We start from the raw sequence: 23067 nt of genomic DNA, 5'->3' as shown, positions 1-23067 counted from the left end.
CTTGGAAGGGGATCTGGAAGGGCTATAGCTTACACAAGGAAGCTGTTCTCTAGGGCTCAGGGAGAAGAGTTTCTTTAGAAAGACAAGTCAGCAGACCGTCTTTGTACATAACTGTAGGCCCTTCCTGACAACAGAGCTATCCTGGAGAGGCAGAAGGCATCTCCATGTTTGCTGCTCATCTCTGCTGAGCCCTGGAGAGCAGGTGTGGTCAAAAAGGCTGACTGTCTTGCTGAGCCCCCCAAACCCAATTACATGCTCTGCTTATCTTCCAGAACATCTACCTAGCAGCAGCTGGTTGGCCAGGGGGCCCCCGAGCCACTGAGGAACATTCCTTCATTTTCCTGCCACACTGAGGTTTCAGGGCTTCATGGAATGTGAACCTATGGTTTCCTCAGTTCTGGCCACCTCAGAAACAACAGTGATGGTTTCTTAAATATGGTTTGGAGAATCAATGGAACATTCCTTGGGAGCCTTTCGCTGGCAGCTCAAACAACTTAGCAGAGGGGAAAATGAGCAAACTGGTATTGGAGTTGGGGACCCAGGTGAGGGCTTCAAGAGCTCCTCAGGTCGAGGGAGAAGAGTGCTGTGCTTGCTTCCACCCAGCGGCTGCCCCAAACTCCAGCGGTGACGCAGGATTCTAGAAGGCAGGGGCAGTCGTTCACAGCCTAGTGAGTGCAGACAGATTGCAGAGAAAAGTCCACTTTCTCCTTCTCCACAGGAGGAAAGAGGAGGTTGAAAGCCAAGTCCGTGTCTGTTCAGAGAGTGAGTGTAAGAAGTTAGTAGTGTACACAGCAGTTTCTCTTTTGGGCCCCAAACCGGAGCTATATTGAGACTGAATTCTAGAAGGAGGTTTGATCTAACCATGAAGGCCTCTGCTAGCGCTTTCAGTCTATATAAGACTTTGAAAGGAAATGGGTGATTTGGGGCTGTAAAGCCAAGTTGTCTCCCTCAGAAGATAATCCTTTATAATTGCTCTGCTAAAATGATGACAAGTACTTTATTTAAAAAGCAAACAAACACCAATGGCAACAGAGTCCAGAAGTGCCAACACCAAATCCTGCTCTTACATTAAGCCTGAAATCACAAGCACAGAAGTTCTATTCAGAAAATGCGCCCACAGAGTATGTTCGACCCAGGCCTACTTCCCAAGTGATAGGTTTTGCTCACTTTGGAGAGGTAATTCACAAGAAGTGAATGGGTTCCGCAACCAGCCCACAGCCGCTTAGTAGCTGGGCAAGCCCAGGGAAGGGCATGGGAAGGGTACCTAAACCACGGTTCCAGGCGCAGTGCATCTGCTCGATGAGCGGCAGCAGTTCTTAATAGTAAGTGTGTAGAATAAACACCCCACAAGGGCAAATTATGGACTGGAAATATTTACCCTATAAATTACTCGGAGGATTCACTTTATTTGGGGGCAAAGAGGATAAGGGATAAGGCAGCATCACTTCATGGTAAAAACTGGTCAAAATCTGGAACCTGCATGGAGAGGAGATTTAGGACTGCCCCAGAGTCCCAGCCCTTCTCAATATCAAGGCGATGGATTGCAATGAGGTGAGGACAGTGGTGAGACCTCCCCAGAGAAGAATCGGCTGCGGTATGAAAAATCAATGGAAAGCTTGTCCCAGCCATGTGGCAGCAACTCGTCTCCCTCCTTGCGACTTGCCATGGACCTGGGTGTGGTGACCACATCGCCTCACCACATGGTGGCCATGTCCTTGTCACGTGTGTGGGTGGAGACGGTGTGGGGGTGGCAGACACAGTAAACCCAACATGTCCTTCCCCAGCCTTCCAAATGCCCGTGTCTTTACCATTCAGCGGGAAAAACGGAGATCAAGCTCTACTGACAATAAAATTATTAGAAAACATTTTACATTGAAAGTACAAAGTTAAATCCTCTGCACATAAGCAGGAAGGAGAAGGGGTCCCCCTCCCCCCATTCCATCTGGTTCATGAATTCCTATGCTGCAGTGCTAGGACTTTGGGCCCAATGAGTAGAGGATCCAGGCTAGAATGAGAGCTTCTAGAAAATTCCTTAACAGCAGAACAATACCAGATCCAGCTGGGGAGGACCCAGCCAAGCTCTACTAACTCAAGGTGACATGTTGAATCTGGATTGGCAATCCAGGTTATCTCTATGAATTTAAATTTTCCAGATATTGAAACTGTTGTTCCTAAAGAGAGAAGTTTCTGCAGCCGCATGCCATGCTTGGCCACCTTGGGCTGCTCTCCCGGTGAGGCTCGCTAGCTCACAGGCAGCTCACCGACTCACACTCCTGCCGTCTTATCTTGAAATGTGGAGTTCTCTGGGGTGAGATTAGGTGGTTCAAATTAGAAACCGGGATTAACCAGAGAAAGGCTATCTTCCAGAATTATTTCCTTTTCTTTCTGCCGGACCAGACTTACTGACTTCTAAGCTGTATCTGAGCAGCCGTAATTATGCCCGGCTTCCTCCCTGAGCGAGAAGCGCATACAATTAATCAGGAAGGATGTACCTTTATCTCAAAGTGCAGCTAGATAGCTATTAAAGGCCTCACTCTTCAATTTCCTTCAGAGTAAACAGTCAGTGTGTAAAGCTGTTCAACCTTTCATGAGAACTGGAGCCAGAAATGTGATGGTTTGAGGGAGGCTCGCAAGGCGGTATCTGCCTAGAAGCATTTTTGTAATGGGCCCAGTCCATTTCCATCAGGAGCCCTCTCTCTCTCTGTAAAAGGCTTTGGCTTTTGGTTTAATAGGAACCTATGATGGAAGCTTTTGTGGACAGACATCTTTCCCCTCTGAATTTAAGCTTATGTAGCTTTGGATACTTTGTTTAAAAATTTTGGTTTGAGGCTAGATTTGCTCTATGCCTGAGACTGTTGCCTATAAACCCTCCTTCTGCTGACAACCGGTTTGCATTCACCATCTTACTTCTCTCTTCTAAGGAAGGAAAAAGTTACGCTTTTGAATGAAAGCCCTGATGTTCAATGTTCTCCCATTTAAAGGCCGCGGCCGTGGAAAATCTCCAGCCTAATCCATCCAACAGTTGACCTCAACAATGTCTTTGAGGCTCCCTTCCTCATTCATTATGTTTTTGAGCTTTGGTGAACTCGTGTTGATTGTAGTGTAAGAGGTTAATCCGCCCTGAGGCGTGGTTGACAGGGAGCTCCTGCTAACTCCCACTAGTTCATGGCCGTGTGCCTGGACATCCTCTGAACTCTCTTGGGCCAATGTTGTGAACCCAGTTAGCACTCTGTAAATGTTGGCTGCTACTGGTACTGACACTTGCTTCAAGACTTGGGAACTCGTATCACACATGAGAAAGGACCTGGACTAACGTGATCCCTGGGCTCAGGAGGCCAGGAGCTCCCAAGGAGCATGCAGAAATGGACAGCCAGGTGTTGTCAGCAGCTATTTTGTGGTAAATAGAGTGACCCAAGGCAAACATAGATCTTTTGTCTTGCTACGTCAAGAAGAGCAGAACTTCTAGGCATGATTTCTAACCTATACTTGGAAAGGAAAGCACGGACTGTTATAGGCTGAAACATTGTAATCTAATTCCAGAAAACAGCATTTGCAATATGCACGTCAGGGTAAGTTACTACATCTAATAAGGACAGTGAACAGTAGTGACAGGAGACTAGCTTATGAGCCAGGCAACTGAGGGCTAATGGCTGCTGAATGTCTCTCTCTCTCTCTCTCTCTCTCTCTCTCTTTTTTTTTTTTTTTTTTTTAAGAACGAAAGGGGTGTTTGGGTCATAGTATGGACTTTGAGTATCTGATAAACTTCTCAACAATGTGAATTCACAGTCCTCTGTCAGTAAAGCAAATGACCAAATAGACCCTGTCCATGCCCCCTCTATTCCAGCCTTAGAAATGCATCTGGTCAAGGAAGGCAGAGTAATTTTGCTTTCATCCAAGGACATCCAGATGTCCCTAGGCCTTCTGGCTCATTCAAAGTCCATCTCAAGGTCATTTCCTAGCCTAGCCTTGAGCACATCCCAGCTTCTGGTTGGGCCCTAAACCGAATGACCCCCCCTCACAAGGCTGGGTGCTCTAGACAGGGAGGACCTGCGGAGGAGTCAGACCCTTGACGTGATCTCGTCAGCTCAGACTCACAGCTGTCGGCAACCTGGTGTCTGATAAGATTTCCTGGACATCAACTAGCTGTGAAATAACATTTTGATGAATTAAGTAAAAAATGAATCGCAAACATGTGGAATCCATTTTCTTCACCGCACTCAAGATTTAAAATTTACAAGGAAAAGTATTTGGCCACGTTTGCCAAACCTAAGCATCTGAAAGCCGGCCAGCCAGAGAAGTTTCGTGGAGACCAGCTGGATTTACTCAGCTTTGCTCATAAAGAGGGTCCGTAAAGAGATCACTTGAGCCTTTACTAGCGCTGTCAGCCCCTCCTGGAGACCGCTTCCTTGGGAATGGAGGACAAAGCATGTGGTCATGTCTTGCCTACCGGGGCCAAAGGCCAGGAAGATGCCCCTCATGTCCATGAGCTCGTTGTCGTAGCCGTGCCACCCGTGCTGCCAGCCTTCCCTCTTGCCGGTGCTGTTCATCCAAAAAGGAAGTGTGTCTCGACTCTGAAACCAAGAGAGGCAGTCACATTACACTGTGTCCCAGCCATCGTGATGAGCGAGCTTCGGGCCCACCCACCGTGGGATCTCCTTCTCAGCATTCCCCACTGGGGTCTTCCAACCTCAGATCCTGTCCTATTCCATCCGGGGAGCACAGACCTGGGGAGGCAGCCTGTGAAATTGACAGAGAACTCTACCTATAAAGGTATTTTCTGAGCAGGACGGTACCTCGTACTCAGTTTGAAAGTCACTAAATATATCACGCGAGACAGAAGGGATGTTCAAGTATATCTGTGGTGTACAGAAAAGTATATTTGGCCTTTGTCCCAGGTTCCAGGACCAGGGTTCCTAAAACCCTTGGAATTTCCAGAGTGATGGAGTGGTTTTTGTTATTCATAATGAGCCCCTTTCTCCCATACCTGGTGTCTGTTAATGAGGTCCCTGATGGGTGGGGGGCTGCGGAGCTTCAGGAGGTCACTGGGGAGACCAACCATGAGATGGGGACGTGCTCTACCTCTAAGACTGCGTTCGGTCTTGTGGCCAAGGATGGAGTCACCCGTGCCCATGCAGTGGAACCCGAGTAAAAACCCTGGAGCAACGTGGTTCAGGGAGCTTCCGGATGGAGGAACAAACTGACGTGCTCGGAGGGTGGCAACCCCAGAGGCAGCCTGGGGGCTCCGTGCCCCTCACCCGCCGTCCTTTGCTCTATGCCTCTCTGAGTCGTAGCCTCTGTAAGAAAACTAGTCCTAAATAGAGCACGTTTCTGAGCTCTGTGATCCATTCTGGTCATTTATCAAACCTGAAAAGGGTTGTGAGAATCCTCCAGTCTGTAGCCAAGCCGGACACCAGTGTGTAGCCTGGGGACGCAGGACCCGGGGCTGGTGGCGGAAGTGGGGACAGTCAGGTGGCACGGAGCCCCCTAACGCGAAGGGCTGCTCCAGCTCCGGGCTTGGGACTGAACCGCAGGACACCGACTGCTGTCGGAGCGTTGTTGGAAAAGACAGTGTTGAACTGAATCACCTTGTTCTCCTAGCAAAGCCATCAAAGCCCGAGCCCTTTCCGCCGCCGCATCCAACGCCCATCTTTCCCCTTCTCGAGCCCCACCCTCACGACACTGGGGATAGTTAGTTTCCTCCTCTCCGTTCAGTCAAACGTGCGAGGACGGCATGGCCGCTCCTCTTACCCAGGCTGGTCACACGTTCGTTTCCTCCAACGGCCTCCATGTGGGGTGGGGTCTGGAACCATCACTTCCCTGACACCCTCTTTCCTTCAGAACTCAACTTCCTTAGATGGCCGATGCTGGCTTGTGCGACAGCCGTGGGTCCTGAGGGGGCCGCTACCAGCTGGACATGTCCCTCGCCCTTCCCCACGGACTACACTCATGCCTGACGGTCCAGGCACCTCTGCTGAGCGGGGTCTGAGATCGCAAACCCTTCAGATGCAGGAAGTGGAACGGACTGGTCGTGGCCAACGCAGGGAAGCACCAGTCCCAGGAATTCACAGGTCGGCTCATAAGACGTGTCACAGTTCCAGGGATGTAGTCTGCCGAGAGCCTGTGCTGACCGTGGATGACCGTCCCACTGCACAGTTGAAGGAACTAAGGCCCAGAGCGGTTAAGGGACCCTCTTAAAGCCGCACAGCTGTGGAGAGTCAGGACTGGGACTGGAACCCAGGTGGGCTGTCTCCTGGTCTTCATGTACCATCCACGGCCCCACAACCAAAAGTCACTGCCTGTGACCTTGCCTCTTTACTCACCAAGGAGTGTGGCCAGTTCTCAAGTGTATAGAAAAAAAAAGGTTTTAAAATCAGATTCCACTTTGTCGCTTTCTGGTTCTGCAAGCTGGCTCAGATCCTGGGCAAGATACTTCTCGGAGCTTCAGTTTCCCCGCTGGGTGTGATGATACCTGCTTCCCAGAGTTTCTGGAGGAGGACAGGACTGTGTGCCATGTGCCGGCACAAAGTAGATGCTCAGTAAATGGCTGTGGGATGGTCACCAGATGCCGCTGGCTGTGGGGCGAGGTACGCTGGTCCCGCGCAGGGGGGCAGTGATGGTTGTGGGGCCTGAAGTCCCCTTTGCTTAGTTAGCTGTCATCCTGCATTGCACACCCGTCCCGTCTCACCCCATAAATCGCTCCCTTGCTTTCCAAATCACACTGTTTCACCAACGCCCCGTTTCCTGAATTTCCATCATCCTCTGTCCCTCCTTCTCCAGCTGTAGCTTGTATTTTTCCCTGGGAACGTTTTCATTAACTTACTGCATCTCTAACCTGTTATACCATTTTTGTGCTTTGTCTCTGGTGAAGATCACAACACATCCCAATTTAGCTTTGTCGGCTAATTGGAGGTGTTGCTTCCCCCGTCGGGCGCCCGGGCACTGATTCCCGCAGCACCAGAGAGAACATTCTCTTACTGACGACCTCACCAACTGTGACCCCCCACAGGACATATGTGCCCTGTGACAAAGGGACAGATGAAAGGGAGACGAAGATGGATTATCCCTGATTTACGAATTCCAGTCTGGATTCCACGAACACACACATAGAGCCTTGAAAACCTCAGCCTGAAGGTACCAGGGGCTTTGTCCGATCGTAGGTGAACGCGTTCCTTTTTATTAAAGTGACACCTTGCTCCCAGTGAAACAACTGCTCTTACTGATTTTAAAAGTAATAAGGATCTCGCAGCTTCTGGGAGAAGCTAAGCATATCCTGGAAGTGACTGAATGGGTGACTTTACGTGCGCAGGCTTAACTTCCAAATGGCGTGAGAACGATTTTCTCCCTTTCCTTTCCTGGTGGCTTCCCCTGTTTTTGTTGTGTAACGCCATATTGTCACCCTAGATGCCTACAGATGAGGGCCTGCTGATCAATGTGTGTCCCAGGTTGCTCAGCCTCCAGAGTAGAAATCCCCGGGCTGCGGGTCCTCCAGCTGCTGGGCGAGGAGACCTAACCCCAGCCCGACTCTCACAGGCCCAGGGACTAGCCACAGAGACCCACCTATGAGACCACCTATGAGACCACCAGAGCCACCAGAGACATCACTATGTCTGGGGAGGTGCCCAGACCCTCCAGATTTGGTCAAAGCTGAGACAGGGGTAGAGGAGTGGTGTGTGTGTCCATGGGGAAGGGGGAGTGCAGTGCCCCTAAGTTGGGGTCACTAAGAAAACTGGGCTTAGGGGCGCCTGGGTGGCTCAGTGGGTTAAGCCGCTGCCTTCGGCTCGGGTCATGATCTCAGGGTCCTGGGATCGAGTCCCACATCGGGCTCTCTGCTCAGCGGGGGGGGTCTGCTTCCCTTCCTCTCTCTGTGATCTCTTCCCTTCCTCTCTCCTACTGTGATCTCTCTCTGTCAAATAAATAAATAAAATCTTAAAAAAAAAAAAAAAGAAAAGAAAACTGGGCTCATGGTGGCGTTGGCAGCCAGTTCCCAGGAAACACCAGGTTCTCCTGCAGCCTGTAGAGAAGGCCCAAATAAGGACTCCACCTGGAAGGGGTTTTCCCCTCATGAATAGGGGAAGGGAAGAATCTAGAAGGAACAGGGTCTTGTTCAGGGAAAGGAGCCCCAACAGGGTTGGGAGAAGTCCTTATCTTCCCAGGGGAGAAGGCAGGGATCTAAGAGCCTGTCCATTTTGTTCCACAGCTCAGCAGACACGCGCTGAGCTCTCAATCTGTTGGGCTCTCTGCTAGGCTTTTGGCTGAGAGGCACGGAGGAGGAAGGCATTCTTTCTCCTGAAAGAGCTTATCTTCTCTGAGGAAAGACGAGGGTTTACGGCCTCTGTGTATGGATTCCTGAGGTGGCCGGGACGGGCAGTGAGGTACCATGAGGCCCTGGGGAGGCTTGTGGTGGGAATCACTGTCCGTGGGAAGGGTGAGCCTGGATAATGGGGGGGCCCACTGTGAGAGGCCACCCAGATGGCTCCAGCAGAGTGTGGGCAGGTCCCGAGGCGTCCCCAGCAACGGACCTCTGGGAGCTCTGGCTGGGGGGAAGGCCAGGCCAGGCAGGGACAGCTTGCTCCACCTCGTACGGGAGAAGCATGAGAAGGAAGCAGCCACGGCAGAGACACTTTGGCTGACATGAGGAGGAGAGAAGACCTGGCATTCTCCCCTCTCAGTGCCCGTCTGAGGTGGTGTCCGTCAACAGGGCGACCAACCGTCGCGCTCTGCCCAGGACTGAGGGGCTGCCGGGACACCACACTTCAGGACAGTTCCAGGGAAAACCACGACATGCTGGCTGTTCTCCGGTGAACGCTATCTTGGAAATTTAAATAAAATCTCCACCAAGTGTAATTTGTTCAGCACGTTCCAGAGCTTTCCAGGACCCTTCCTCTATACACAGGGAGCCATGCTGGGACCTTCCTTTGATGAGCTATTGAACTAATCAATCATTTCTAACAGGAAAGAACCAGAAAGAGCTCCACAAGCGGAAACGCTGTGAGAAAGGGTAATTCTGTTTCTACACTCGTGTTCCTCCATCTCAGTGCCTGCTTCCCAAATTCAAGCAAGCCGAGGGGAGGCATTTCCACGTGCGCCAGGGGCATCTTTATGAGATACGTGTTACAGTTTCCCGCCTAGATCTTTGTCTCAATCACCCTTAGAATTTAAAAAAAAAAAAAAAAAAAAAAAAAAAAAAAAAGTCACGTTCACTGTTTACGGCCCAAATCAGCAAACCAGTTCACGAAGTTTGTTCAACACTGCCTGGAGGTATCTCTGAATTTGCCATTTTACGGCGGATTCAGTCCATTACGGTGCTGAGCTGAGAGGTACAGGGAGCACGGTCAGATACGGGGGTAGGGTTGGGAGTGAGGGTAAAGGCAGAGGGAGGGATAGAGGGACAAAAAGCAAGAGCAGCTGGAACAATCCGTGTCGTTGGTTCCTGTCTGCACGTAGCCCAAGTCTTTGCTTTATAGCAAAATCTCATTTTTTTCTTTCATTATTGCATTCTGGGGCTCCGTTAACACGTAGAGCTCTTGCCTCTTCCTTCTGATTTCTCCTCAGTGTAGATCAGAAAATGGTTGCTCAGCTGCAGACAGAAATACTCCTGAGGAGACGGGAGGGCTGCCGGCTGCCGGGTCAACATCTGGGCGCCAGCTCTTGCTCCGCACCCCAAAATGACTCTGTGTGGGGAGGCTGGGGAGGGCTCTGTCTGGTGCCTCCTGCTCCATTTGACTTCCGGTCCAGTCTTCCCCACTGGGAGCGCTCACTGTCTACACCGCTGGTTCCCAAGCCTGTCCGTGCAGACACTGCCCTGAGCTTACTTATCCTGGATCTGATTTTGGGTATTTGCTTTCAGTAGGCCAGGAGGAGGCAGGGAATCTGTTTAATCATCTCTGCCCAGCTGATCAGGATGTAGAGTCAGGTTTGGAAACCCCTGGAAACTATTCACCAGGCACCCATCCTGTGCTATGTCAAATTATCTGTCCTTTTCTAAGGACGCTTCTTATTTATACTTGATATAAATCGTCATCCCTCTTTCCAACCACTAACTGTACAAATCTTCCCGGGGAAGTGGGGTCGGGCACCAAGTCTGCCCCCTCCCTCTCTTGAGGAGGCCTCTCCCCGAATTTCCAGGGCTCTGGGGAACCCGGGGGAAATCTGGTCAGATTAAAATAAATAAAACGGGAACATCTATCTAAAATGAAATCTACTTCATTCGCCTAGGACATGGTTAGGAGAGAAACGTCCCAGGTCCTGGAAAACACAAAATAAGCTTTTGACATCACCTCAGACTGAAAGAGGCGCCTGATACCATCAAGTTGGGGGTGGCTTCGGTTCAGACTTGGTGGCAGTGACGACAGTTTGGCTGGCTCTGGAGACTTTGCTGGGAGGGTTAAGGTTGAGCAATGGTTTCTATCACAGACCCGTTTCTTGGATTTCCTGTTGCTTCCCTGAGACGCTTCCTGTTGCCGTGGGTCCTTGGACCCCCATCGAACGGTGGTGGGGAACACTCTGGGCTAAGAGATGTCTCTCCAACAGTGTCTCTGTGTCTTAGGAGCCTGCGTTTCTAACACAGCACCTAACTACTCGGGCCTCCGCCCTGATCTGACCCTGGAAAGCCGGGCGGCCACACACAGCCCAACCCTCTGAGCAGAAAATGCAGCTTCAGTGAAGGGCTAGAGATGCGTGGATTGGGCTCCCCCTTTTTCCCCCCCTTTTTCCCCGGGATTGTGTTTACTGAAGTGTGCCAAGGGTGAGGGGGGGGCATGTCCTCCCAGACGACCTTAATCACCCCCAGAAAGTCAGCAGCTCCCTGCACCCGACATCCGACTTCCTGAAGCTCAATTAGTTGGGCCTGGACAGCACCACTCTGGCTGCCACTATCACTCAGAAGCCACGTATTCCAGATTGTCTTGATTTCCCCCAAATATTTTGGGTCCACGCCTAACTGCCACTCAACCCCAGGCCTTAGAATTGAGCCTGGCATTTCATATCCTTTGCCAGTTTTCAAAATAAATCTTGCCTCTGGAGACAAATATTGGCCTCCCTGAGAAGCTTGGGTCTGGCTTAGCTGCACTTTTCTCAGGTAGGAGTCCGGAAGATCAACAGAGAGCACCGTGTCTCACAACCCTTCCGCGGGCTGGGGCACCATCCTGGCTTTCTGAGCACTGTGGAGTGACAGGGACGCTGTCTAGGAGAGGCTACGGGACTTAGCCCCTGCAGAGCGGGGAGGGGGTACTGGCGAGAGCCGTTGTGTCCCACACCTGGGCTCCAGCTGTCGACTCGCAGAAGCTAGACTTGCCATCACTGGTTTGAACACCTTCTCCCTGTTCAAGTTTCTTCTCTGGCTACTGATAATGAGCCCAAAGGAAAGGCCTTCCTGACCCAGGAGACCTCTCTGTTTTATTTGGTTACTGATTTACAGATACAAAGCGAACGGCCTGGGAAGAGGAACCCGGAATCGACCGCCTTAATATGTACTGATTCATTTAGTAAATCACATTCCACAAACATGCCGCTGAGCCTCTGCCACGTGCCAGGTTCCACGGAGGAAAACGGAGGCGGAGACGCCACGGGGCTGACTGCAAGGGGTTTCTAGCCCAGAAGGAAGGGTTCAAGGGCAGATGGACAAATGCAGCCCGTAGGGGAGTGATTCCAGCTTTGGTGGCAATGTCAGGACAGAGGCTATTAAGGGAGAGTTGGGTGTTTCCTGGGAGAGATGGTGTTGGAGCTGGGCTAAAGGACAGGTTGGAGTCGAAGAGAAAAGAGCACCCCGGGGTTCTGACTGATGTTACCAGAGCCCGCTGAGGACAGGCTGATTTTTTTTAGGTACAGGTGTCCCCCGCTTTTTGAAAGTTCGAGTGACACCACTTTGTTTTTACAAAAAGAGCTAATATACTGGTAGCTAACCGAAAGAAATCCGAGGAGGGTTTTCGCTTCTAGGAATAAAGGTGAAAAGCAAAAATGGTGTTCAGCATTGGGTTTTCGTAGGGACCTCGTGCAGCCAAGCAGCGGCGGGGCTGGGGGGTGGGGGGGCGGGAGGGGGAGCACAGACCAGCTCCTTCCCTGGAAACTACATTCAGCAGGAAGCCACCAGAGCCTCGAACTGTGTCTGTGAGCATCTGGGCTTTATCTCGATTTATTTTGTGCGTCCATAGCAAGACAGGGATCTAAGGTATCAAAAAAGCCTAAGAGGTGAATTTCTGGGTCCAGGAACACTCCAAAAATTCTTCCATATGAAGTAATGGTAACTGTTTTGGCTTTGCACTGCCTCTGCCTACAAAGGGTTTTGGAGGGACACTCTGCTGCGGACAGAGGGGGCACGTGGCGGGGGACGTTGCCTATAGATGGAGGATGGAGGGGCTGGAAGAATGCACTTGAGTTTGGTGGAAACCACCGCTAGCATTTGCTTCCTTTGCATTTCCCTGTGTTGTCCTTGACCGTCCCATATGCCAAGGACACGTGGGGCCCGCCTTCCGAGGGCCCTTGGACCACCACATCGGAATGAATCCATGTCCAGCCCCACTGCAGATGCCCCTAGAGGGGGGAGGGGGTAGAGCAGGGGTGAGGGAAACCTCGGGAGAGGACAGGGGAGTGGGGGGGCTGGTGAAGAGTGTGGCCTTTGACTCCTGGCAAGCACAAGCAAAGAGGTTCTCACAGTGACCAGGTCTCAGGGAGACAGGGAGGGCGGGGGCAGCCGTTCTGAAGAAAGGAGCCTGGCGGGGGTGCCAGGCCGGGGCTTGACCTAGGTGGGTGGCCTGGGTGTTCCCACCCTTCGTGTGTGGTCCGTCGTCTGGGAACACGGATTCCTCAGATCGCCGCCCTTGCAGGGGGAGCGCCAGGGCCAAGGCTGGCAGTGGGTGGCAAGCCAGTCCCTACTAAAGAGAGCAGAAGCGGAAGCAAGCTGCGGGGAGCCGCTGGCCGGAGCCGGCTTTCGGCTTTCCTGCGGCAGCAACAGCAGCCACGCGGGGAACCGTGCGATGCCAGGTGACCGGCTCAACCTGCTTCCTTGTCTTTATCTTTTTCGGCGACAGCTCTCTTAGGGGCCGTTTTAAAAAAATGAACTCAATTAAGTGTTCCCAGTAGAGCAGCAAGGCTTAGCGTCTGCAAAATGTAAAGCGGGAGCAAAAAGTTGGTGTTTAGATGGGAACCGCATCGTTGCCAAGGAAGCCGAGTCTTGCCTGTTGCTGAATGGTGGCCGTAGGGGGAAGCAAAGGGAGATGGGATTCTTTGGTTGGCCCCAACCAGCACCAATTTGTCCTGACTCAGCTGTGTTTCTAATCACGTCTAACTCAGAAAGAAAGCTTCAGCTGCTCAAACCCAGACCCGGAGAGATTGCTTTCAGGCCTGAGAAGTTGGCCCCTGCTGCAGCCCCTAAGTACGGTCCAGCACAGAAACAACCTCACATGTGCTGCGCGCTGCCGTGCAGGTCATGGAGCAAAACACAGCCTTCTTCTACCGCTGGGGAGAGACTCTGCAAACAGCCAGCGGGGGAGACGGAGAGCCCAGCACAAAGCGGGAGCAAAGATGGTGAGCAGGGTTCTCGATTCTCTGTGTCATGTTAAGTATAATGACCAACAGAAAGATGAAAAAGAAAAAAGATCGAGGCAACAAGAAAAAAATGGACACTTGTCTCTAGGATTTTTCAGAAGACAAAGAGATAAAACTCCATGTTCTATCAAGGTATAATCTGAAATTATAATTTTTACCTGTGAGTCTTGAAAAAAAAGTCCATGAATTCAAGGATAGGCGTCAAAGGATAAAGGTATTCATTGGGTCTAGGAAACTAAGGTACAAAAAGGAGCGGCTGAAAGACAGCTAATTTCTCTTGGGACTCAGGGACAACTAGAATTTTTCAGAGAAACATTTGTGTCTTTATGTGATGACCCTCTAAGTTACATTAATGTTACTGATTTTGCTTCCTTCTTTGAACAGGCTGCTAGGAAGCTCAGAACCATATTTATATTCCATGTTATGTTGTGGTGTGCTACTTTCAGGACTAACTATATCCTCCATGCAGAGTCACTGAAAGGAACAGAAACAGTAAGGGGGGGAGGGGAAATTTATTCAAAATAGCTGTTATTGTTGTCATTGGCCAAAATTTTAAGAAGAAATTTTTCCTAATGGATTTATTACCCGCAGAAGGGAAAATGACTTTATGTTCATGTCATTGAAACTGTGGGGGAGGAGTCATTGTAAAGCTTCTAATGAACCAGTAATGATCGATAAAGATTTGTTCTATAACACCCGTCAGTAATTAAAGCAGGAAGATAACACTGATAGTCCCGATATTTAATGGGTCAACACTAAAACTTTCAGAATCTTATTTTTTCACATCTTATTGATCTTCCTTCTGGTTTCTTTCTTTAAAACAAAAAACACTTTCTGCTTCAAATATTTAAAAAATCACCCCAAATTTCCTTTTTGAAATAATTATATATTTAAAAAAAGCTTTTCAAGTAATCATCAGCTGTTAGACATTCTTCCCTTCTGTTCTGGTGGCTTCTCCCCTGCTTTTGAAGCCATACAGTTAACTGGGTAGCCCCTGACTTAGTTCTAATTCACACAAACATATGTATGTGTATTGTGTAATTACAAAAGTAATATAAGGTAACATACTATATAATATGGTATGGGCTGGCTCTCAGAAGACACAGTGGTCGGCAGGCTTCCTGCAAAAGAGCAGGTACGTGGACCCTCAGTGCAGAGGGGAGGGGCGCTGGGAGGTCAGGGAGGCAGCAATGGGGCCCCATCCGCTCTGTCACTGGGCTCTGTGAGGGGGCTGCTGCCAGCACGTTTGTCCTCACTCTCCTCTTACTCCTCTTCTTTGTATCTAGGTTTCAGGGACCTTGCGTGCCTCATTCCGCAGTCTCTGTATCACATTTGTCTTGTGACTGTAGCCGCGGGTCAGTCCACATTGCAGCATAGTGCTAGAACTTAGGACCAAAGTGGACTTGAGGCAGAAATTTTCTAGCCACACTGCTAGAAACTGTTAGAAACTGCTGTTTCTGGATGAGACCTAGGAGGAGGCTTGCTACTGGGTCTGGGCAGAAGTGGATTAACGAACGGTGCAGTTAGAGAAGCTTAATCATCAGGGCTTCTCACTCTCATGCATTTCTTCTGAGTCCCTACACCTAATTTTTTTAATATATCTTTTTTGGATTTTATTTGTTTATTTGACAGAGATCACAAGTAGGCAGAGAGGCAGGCAGAGAGAGAGAGAGATGGGGAAGCAGGCTCCCTGCTGAGCAGAGAGCCCAATGTGAGGTTCGATCCCAGGACCCTGGGATCATGACCTGAGCTGAAGGCAGAGGCTCAACCCACTGAGCCACCCAGTGGCTATTTTTATACTCATAATTACATATTTTTTTCAAATTTTATAATTGTCAGAGTTCCATGAAACCGGTATCGGCCTCTGAATCTGGGGTTATATTTTTTGTTCCCCAATAAAACTAAGAGACATACAAAAAGAAGCCATACCCTTTCTTTTCTGTTTGGGATGACCTGAGGGATGTGACGGTTTGGGCTGCAGCAGCCATTTTGCAACCCTGAAGAGAAAGCCAAAAGAATGGCAGAAGAGCTGACTCGGGGTCTTGATATGACTGATATGATTGACCTGCTGGATGAACGTCGACTTCTAGTTATATAAGGTAATAAGACTTCATTATTTAAGGCACATGTATTCAAGTGGTATATGAATGATAACGAGGAGCATCTTGCTGATACTTCTAGATCCCCCGCCAGTGTGTTTTAGTCACTCCCTGGAAAAACATGCATCTCCTTGCTGGATGTGCTACTGCTAAGACTCTTAACTTCCAGAAAGCACTCAAAGCTAGAGCAGCTTTCCTGGTGCTCATCCCACCCTACCGGAGGCTCTGGGGCCTCTCCTACTGGAATGGAGAAGGCGTCTCATTAGTTGTGCTGTGTCTTTGGCTTTGCCACTCTTATTCGTCTTAGATAGATGGCTTTCCCATAAATTACTCCAAATCACCTCAATCGCCCCTTCCTATCATGAACCAGCTTCTCAGTGCACTTGATTTCAGCTAAATATGAGAAAGGAAACAGGAGAGGCACATAATCATCCTAAGAAATGATTGCAAGGTACCCAGACTGACCCTCATCACCTCTTTGCTTTGAACAAGTCAAAGCTTTCCACCAGAACTTCCTAAACTGAGAAACTTTCAAAATGCAAGCCCTGTTGAGTGATTTGGGAAAGCTGGCTATCCGGAACACAGCCGTGTACACACCTAGCCAGATCACATAATCGACAGCCCGTGTGTTCGTGCAAAGCTGTGAGCAAACCACTGTGCATGAAAATCCTGGGAGCCCAGAATAATCTCACCCCGGGAAAACATCAAACGGTGTGCTAGAATGAACAAAGAAGCGTGAGGAGGCACAGAGGGAAATTTACGCTCACATGGTGTGGAAGCCCAAGTCCACTGATTCGGTGGGCCCCGCTGGGTCTCAGGACTGTGCGGACTGACAGCTCTGTCTGGGTCTGTTCTGTTTCCTTGGTGACCAGATAGATACTCCTCTTTGAGAGCACACAGGAATGACTCAGTCCTCCTCAATGACCTGGTTTCACGTCAAGGAACACTCATTTTTCCACACCTAGGTCCCTAGACTTCCATCCATTTGCCTGATCCGTCTTTCTGCTGATCCTCTCTCTGGCAGATAAATGCTAGTCCTAGGCCTTAGATCTCATTGGCGTCGACCAACGACCGCCAGGTGCCAATACCTACCTTTCTCTTTCACCCTGCAAGCTGGTCTGTTTGAGAGGGGTCTCCAAACTTGGCTAGGATAAGCCACGCCCTCTCCGTGTACTGATTCTAGATCAGCCTCGACCCCGGTTCCCCTGAAGGCTGGGGGGGGGGGGCATACCAGCCAGCAATCCGAGGTTGATCAGAGAGCCCAGTGAGCTGGCCGTCAAGGCAGGCAGGCTGGAGCTGCTAAAGTCCATTTTGTGCAAGGCAATGAGGTTTGGAGCCCAAACGCAAGGTAATCTCCTCTACGAAATCCAGCGGGGAACCTGGATCTCTGCACTTACGTTTGCCAAACATTTTTCTTCAAGGTGAAAGCAAAGCTGACCATCTCCTGGATTCCCACTGCCCTAAAGCAACGGCTTTGGCTCGCGGTAATTGTTGCACTTAAAACTGAATCGGTTACATTGTAAGCCTGCGTAATTGAGTTAAGGGCAGTTTGTTAACATATAGTGAGTCTGGAGCCACGATGTCTGAACAGTGGCTCTGGGTCCACGTCTGCCATTGTGTGTCTACAAAGTCACCGGATTAAGGCGACTTGGGCCTCTAAAGATGGGAGAAGGCCACGAAGGGCACTTAAGTGAAAACAAAATCTTTAACGTGCAAAAGCTGAGTAATTATTTACCTTTGGGTGATTGACAGAATTTGTATAATTACCTCAGTTATGAACCATCCTTCGTCAGCCACTAAGGTCAAAGGAGAGACAAATTTCCCTTTCTTGTAGTAGAACCTGCTCGGTATGGCTTCTTTCTCGTAGACAGTCATGTGTTCCACTGTTCTCAGTTTGTCATACACCTGCAGAGAGAACATGAGTCAGCAGTTTGGCATTCTATTTCTTAACCATATATGAATATTTACAGCACATGCAAGAGAGGGAGAACGTTACAGACCAAAGAAATGACCAAAGCACCTGATACGTTTGACAACATAAGAATGAGGAACTTCTGTATGTCTCAGAAAACAAGGTGGGTTCGTCTCTTAAGGCTGAAGATCCACACATCCTGTGACCTAAAAAGTTAGCCGTGAGGAACCTAGCAAGAACCCTTCACACTCGTGCACCGGGAGACACAGAGAGGGACATAGACTGTAGACGGGAACAGCCCAAATGCCCAGCAACTGTGGAAGGTAGAAATGACTCACAAGGTTCTCTGGGGGAAATACTATACAGCAACGAACAGGGACAGATTACAGCTCCACAAGGCACCTGCCATCACCTCAGGAATCTCAGTTTGAGAAGACAGAATGAAGCAAGTTGCAGAAGAATACAGACAGGATTATTATTATTATTATTATTTGCAGTTTGAATAACTATAAAACTAAAGAACATAGGCAGTAAAACTATAAGGAGAATTATGGAAACGATAACTTCATACTTTTCAATATTTTATAATAATCTGTCTACTCAACAGTTAATAAAAAAATTACGGAAGCTTGTCTATGTCAAAAACTCTATAATAAAATTAAAAGGCAAATGAGGGGGTGCCTGGGTGGCTCAGTGGGTTAAGTTCTGTCTTCAGCTCAGGTCATGATCTCAGGGTCCTGGGATCGAGCCCCACATTGGGCTTTCTGCTCAGCGGGGAGCCTGCTTCCCCCTCTCTCTCTGCCTGCCTCTCTGCCTACTTGTGATCTCTCTCTGTGTGTCAAATAAGTAAATAAAATCTTTTAAAAAAAAGGCAAATGAGGAATTGGTCCGCCTAATGTTAAATATAACAAAGATCAAAGAAAGGGGATTTGTCCTTTGACTTGACCTAGAGCACATCTTATCTGCATCAGAACCTTAAAAGTATTAGTCATCTGTCTGCCCTTCATTACACTGTTAATTTCATGATGAGGGGTGTAAACTCTGCACATATTTCCAATATCTTCCAGCCGCTTAAATATTTATGGCTGGCATTGAAATCAATGGACTGATGTTGACTCATTGGCCCTTAGTCCAAGGAGGCCCATCTTTCTGGGTGGAAGCGAATATAAAATTGAGTTTTTCAGCTCACATTTGGAGAATTAGCCTTGAGGCTTAAAGCAGAGCATTTCTGATGACCCCACGAGTGATGATTTCCTACTTGAGAAAATCCATTGTTCTTAAGGGAAGTGGGACGCATCTGCAGCCAGATTTCGGATTTGTGAAAAATCCGATGACACACACTGGGTTGCACAAACTGTTGTGCCCATCACATGATGAACTGTCACCCAAACACAGTCCCCACTGTGGAATAATCCACCAACTGCTTTGGGCGGCTCAAAGCCGCCTGGCTAGAACGCCGTCATGTTGGAAGAAGCTCTCCCGGCTCGTAAACTGCCTATCCTCAGGCATTCTGGAGGCAGCCTGTCCCCCGAGCGCCAAGCTGGAGACGGAGATCATCTTCCTCGCCAAGGAAACAACTTCTTTGCAAGAAGCCATTTTCTGGGGGGCCTGCCAATGTGTAGAGCACTCCTCCTGGCTTCATACTGAGGGATTTCAAGAGCTGCTGTACAAATGGTCAGCACCTCTGCTTCCTGACCACGGAACTTGAGTAAAAGCGGCGACCACCTAGGAAATGGGACAAGGCTGGAGAGGAGCGGCACTGTTGGCAACTGTGTTGCTCCATCCCCAAATGGACAGATCTCGGACTTTGATATGGGAGCGGGCAGGAGGAAGTCGAAAGTACCAGAGGAGAGACGCTGGCCTTCCGTGGGCTGTGCGCATCCACACCAGTGAGCTTCCACTGTTAGCCACAGTCATGCTATGAGGATGGGTGGAGGCATCAGGCTCCTAGGCCAGTTCCTGGCACCTTGGGGTTGGCACTGTCATGGACAGCAGTCTGAGCCTCCCCCAAGAAAGTGACCCACCTCCTGGTCCAGAGCACGAAGTGTTCTCTGGGAGCGGGTGGACGTCCCAGAGCTTGCCCTAGAATGTGACAAGGCAACATGGGGTGAAGCAGGAGGACCAGATGCTGTTTGTCCCTTATTTTCTTATCATGATTTGCCAAGTACTGCAGATAATTATGGTTTGGAGAGAAGGGTGAGAAACGTCTCGCCATCTCAGAGTGTTGAGCAGGGCAGTGCATGTGGAGAGCACCCCCTTGGAAATGCCCCCACTGCAATGGTGATCACTGTAATAAGTGGCCCATATGTCATCCTTGAGGTGGGCCCTGCATGGTTCTGTGGGTTTCTAGCAGCCCAGGAGGACAGCTCTGATGGCATCGCCACCCGCGTGGACTCGGAAGGAAAGCAGAGGGGTTGGGTCAGGGAGCCGTGGGTTACTGGTTTGTGATCGGGCAGGGATCTGCACCCAAGCAGCGTGCCTCCTTAGATAAGGAGCTGACCTATGACATGCACAGCCTCAGCCCCTGTTCATTCATCCCGTTCCTATCTCCAGTTCCCTGATGAAAACAGATCAGATGGGCAGCTTTGCTCCGAAGAGCATTCTCTGCATGCATCCGCTCTCCCCGGGGTTTGCCTGGGAAGCGCCGCATTTCAGCCAATAAGAACACAGCCCTACTAAGGGCTAAGAGCTTAACATGCCAAGCACCGCACATCCTTTATCTCATTTAATTTCCACCAACATCTATGGAGCAGAGTCCATCACACCCATTTCAGAGAAGAGAAGACACACATGGGAGGAGGGGCAGCTTGGCAGAGGTCAAGGGAGCGCGAGGTAGGTCACGTGCCCTGGGCGGCCCAGCTCCCGGCATGGCTCCCTGCTTCAGCGCTGAAGCCCCAGGGCAAAGATCAAGTGTGGAGCCATGGGAAGGAGGCGTGTTTCAGCCCCTCCCCCAGCCAGGCCCCCCCCTCCCCATTCCTCTCCCTCCCATCAGAGAGCTTCTTGCCTCAGAGTGCTTCCCAGGGGCTGGCCAGAGGCTCACGACGGGGCCTCGGTCCTTCACTTGCTGCAGGTCGTTGAGGCTGATGTACTTATTGAGCTCGATCACTTTGTCCATCCAGAAAATGTCGGTCATCCCATGATCTGAGAAGATGATGACATTGAGGTGCTCCTGAAGCTCCCGCTCCTGTGGGCGGACAAAGGCCATCAGGACAGTGACCCGGCAGAGATGCGCTCACTCGGGCAAGGATCCTCCCTCACTCAGAGACTGAATCATCTCCTCTTCTGCCCCGATGAGACCGGCTGGACGTCACCGTAGACGCACCCAGAGCGGGGCAATGCAAGAGCACACTCCCTTTCCAGGAGTGCTAGAAATCATCCCTCCTGGGCTGGAGCCCTTCGAGCTACTTTGTCTGCTCTCCGCTCCTTTTGGCTCTTTCAGCAGACCTGTGTGCTAAGATGGGAGCTGTCACTCCCCCATTCCACAAACGTGGAAAATAAGGCCCAGGAAAGCTTTACCTTGTTGAGCGTCAGCAGGCAAGGGGGTGGCAGGCTCAGAGACAGAACCCAGGTCTGGTCTCCACGCCCGCTTGGACCTGGTTCACAGACTTACTAGGTTTGGTAAAGGACCGTGCTGGCTAACAAGCCAGGTAGGACGCCAATCCGGTCATGTCAGTCCTGCTGGGCTGGTCGTAAAGCAAGGAATGCCCTGGTGTCTGAGCAGGGGTTGGGTGAAGAAAAGAGCCCCATCCCAGCCTGGTGCTGGCCTCGTCCGCCAGGACCGGCGAGAAGGAAGACGCTGAGGGCTTATGACAGCCAATGAGGCAGGAAGAAACTGACAAGAGGGGAGCTCAGCCTCATGGTCCTTGTCGCCAGTTACCTGGATCCACGTGGTCATGTACTTGAGGACGGTGTCCACGGCCTTCAGTGCGTCTTTCCGCTGAGGCGATGAGGGGCCGTAGTGGTGGCCTTCCACATCGATGCGCTCATAGTATATGGCTGCCAGGTCCGCCCGGCCACTCCTGGAGGGAGCAGAGTGAGAGGGATGCGGGTCAGGGAGGCCCTCAGCAGCTTTCTCCCCCTCCAACCAGCAGTCCTCTGTGAAAACCCTAGGGTCCCCAGGCCCCTGCTGTGGGCCAGGCAAAGCTGACACCTTAAAACAAACATGGTGATCGCCAAGGAAGAAACATGACCGCTGCATCTAGGCCTGACAATCCTGAGCTCCTCGGTGCAACACTCCGAGAGCATGGTCAGGGGACATCTGTTCTCTGGGCTCATGTGGCATCACTCATCATGCCCCAAGAGCTGGAAGGGGCAGTAGTGGGCAGGGGACAGTTCTCGTAGCTCTACTCTGCCACCCGTTGTCATAAGATCAGAACAACTAGAGGCAATCATTTGAATCACAACTGTTCGATTATTGCTGGACCTGAAGGAGTTATCTAAATACGACAGCAGACTGTGTGTTCGACCCTGGAAAGAAGAGAGTAGGCTTTTCTAGCACGGCCTGGGGAAGGCAAACAGGTCAGCGTCCAGGGCCTGCTGTCAGCAGACACTGACATGAAGCTGACCCTTCATAGAGGAAATGAACCGTCAGCTCCAGGGTGAATATAGAGTGAATTCTAACAGTGACCACACTTCTGTGGGTCCCAGGGAGACCCTGGTTCTGGAAAAACTCTCCCTCTTGGCCAGAGTGCTGATGATACTGATAATGGCAGAGTACTAATAATCCAAGCTCTTGATGCTGGGCTAAGAATGACCAGGAACTAGTGATCTCAATTGGAGCAGGAGGCCTGCAGAGCCAGGGAGGGGAGAAAAAAGTGGTGTGAGGTACCTCCCTCCCTCACACAGGGCTTTCCACCACCTCCCGCCAAGCTTTGCCCACGACTTCCCCCCAAAGCACCCAAAATGAAACAGTCATCAGGCTGATGATGACGCTTATGACGGGAGCAGTTATAGTGACTGACAGAAGTTGAAGCAATGCAGAAGAAATTCAAGCTAATTCCTTTGCTTGCGCTTTACAGAAGCTAATAATCAATACTCTTGGTGGAATCACCTTATTTCTCCAGAAGAGCCATATTTTAAGGGCACACACACCAATGAGATGGCGTGGTGTCTCCCGATGAGTCTGCCCCAACACTTGGAACATGAGCAGTAAAAGAACGTGTGACCTCAGAGCCTGCTGTGCCTTGGGTCTTGCAATCCACAGAGGAGGGAAAATTGCCTCCCGGAAGTTCAGAGAGTGTGGTTTGCACGGCCAGAGTTAAAAACAGCTCTCACGCCTCCTCCAGGTCTCAGGGGAGATGGTGCCTCTCCCAGGAAGCTGGCTCTGGTGCCCCAGGCTCAGCTGGGCAGCCCCCCGGGCGCCCCTGCGGCTCTCCAGGCTCATCTCCTGGTAAACGCTCTTCCATGCTGGGCTGTAGTTGCCTCTTGATGACTCTAAGCTGTGAAGCTCTTTGGGGGGATGTCGATTCATGCTCTATTGTAGCTCAGTTGTAGCCTACTGTATTTGGCATACAG

General features: G+C 50.4%; 1 protein-coding gene across 1 annotated transcript in view; it reads right to left on the bottom strand.

Annotated features, from left to right (window-relative positions):
• LOC309857776 (glycerophosphocholine cholinephosphodiesterase ENPP6) overlaps positions 1–23067 on the bottom strand; it is a gene marked incomplete at its 5' end in the record, with an annotated part of 33712 nt that overhangs the window by 3584 nt on the left and 7061 nt on the right. Inside the window, 4 exons of the mRNA XM_082750528.1 lie at positions 4448–4571; positions 17409–17546; positions 20558–20737; positions 21431–21572. Coding sequence (XP_082606654.1) covers positions 4448–4571; positions 17409–17546; positions 20558–20737; positions 21431–21572 — 584 coding nt within the window. The remainder of the gene's footprint in view (positions 1–4447; positions 4572–17408; positions 17547–20557; positions 20738–21430; positions 21573–23067) is intronic.

The sequence above is a fragment of the Mustela nivalis genome (genome assembly GCF_964662115.1).
Source record: "Mustela nivalis genome assembly, contig: HAP1_SCAFFOLD_1249, whole genome shotgun sequence".
NCBI classification, from domain to species: Eukaryota; Metazoa; Chordata; class Mammalia; order Carnivora; family Mustelidae; genus Mustela; species Mustela nivalis.
Note: the sequence above shows the minus strand (reverse complement) of the source record. Positions and strands in the feature narration are given on the sequence as shown.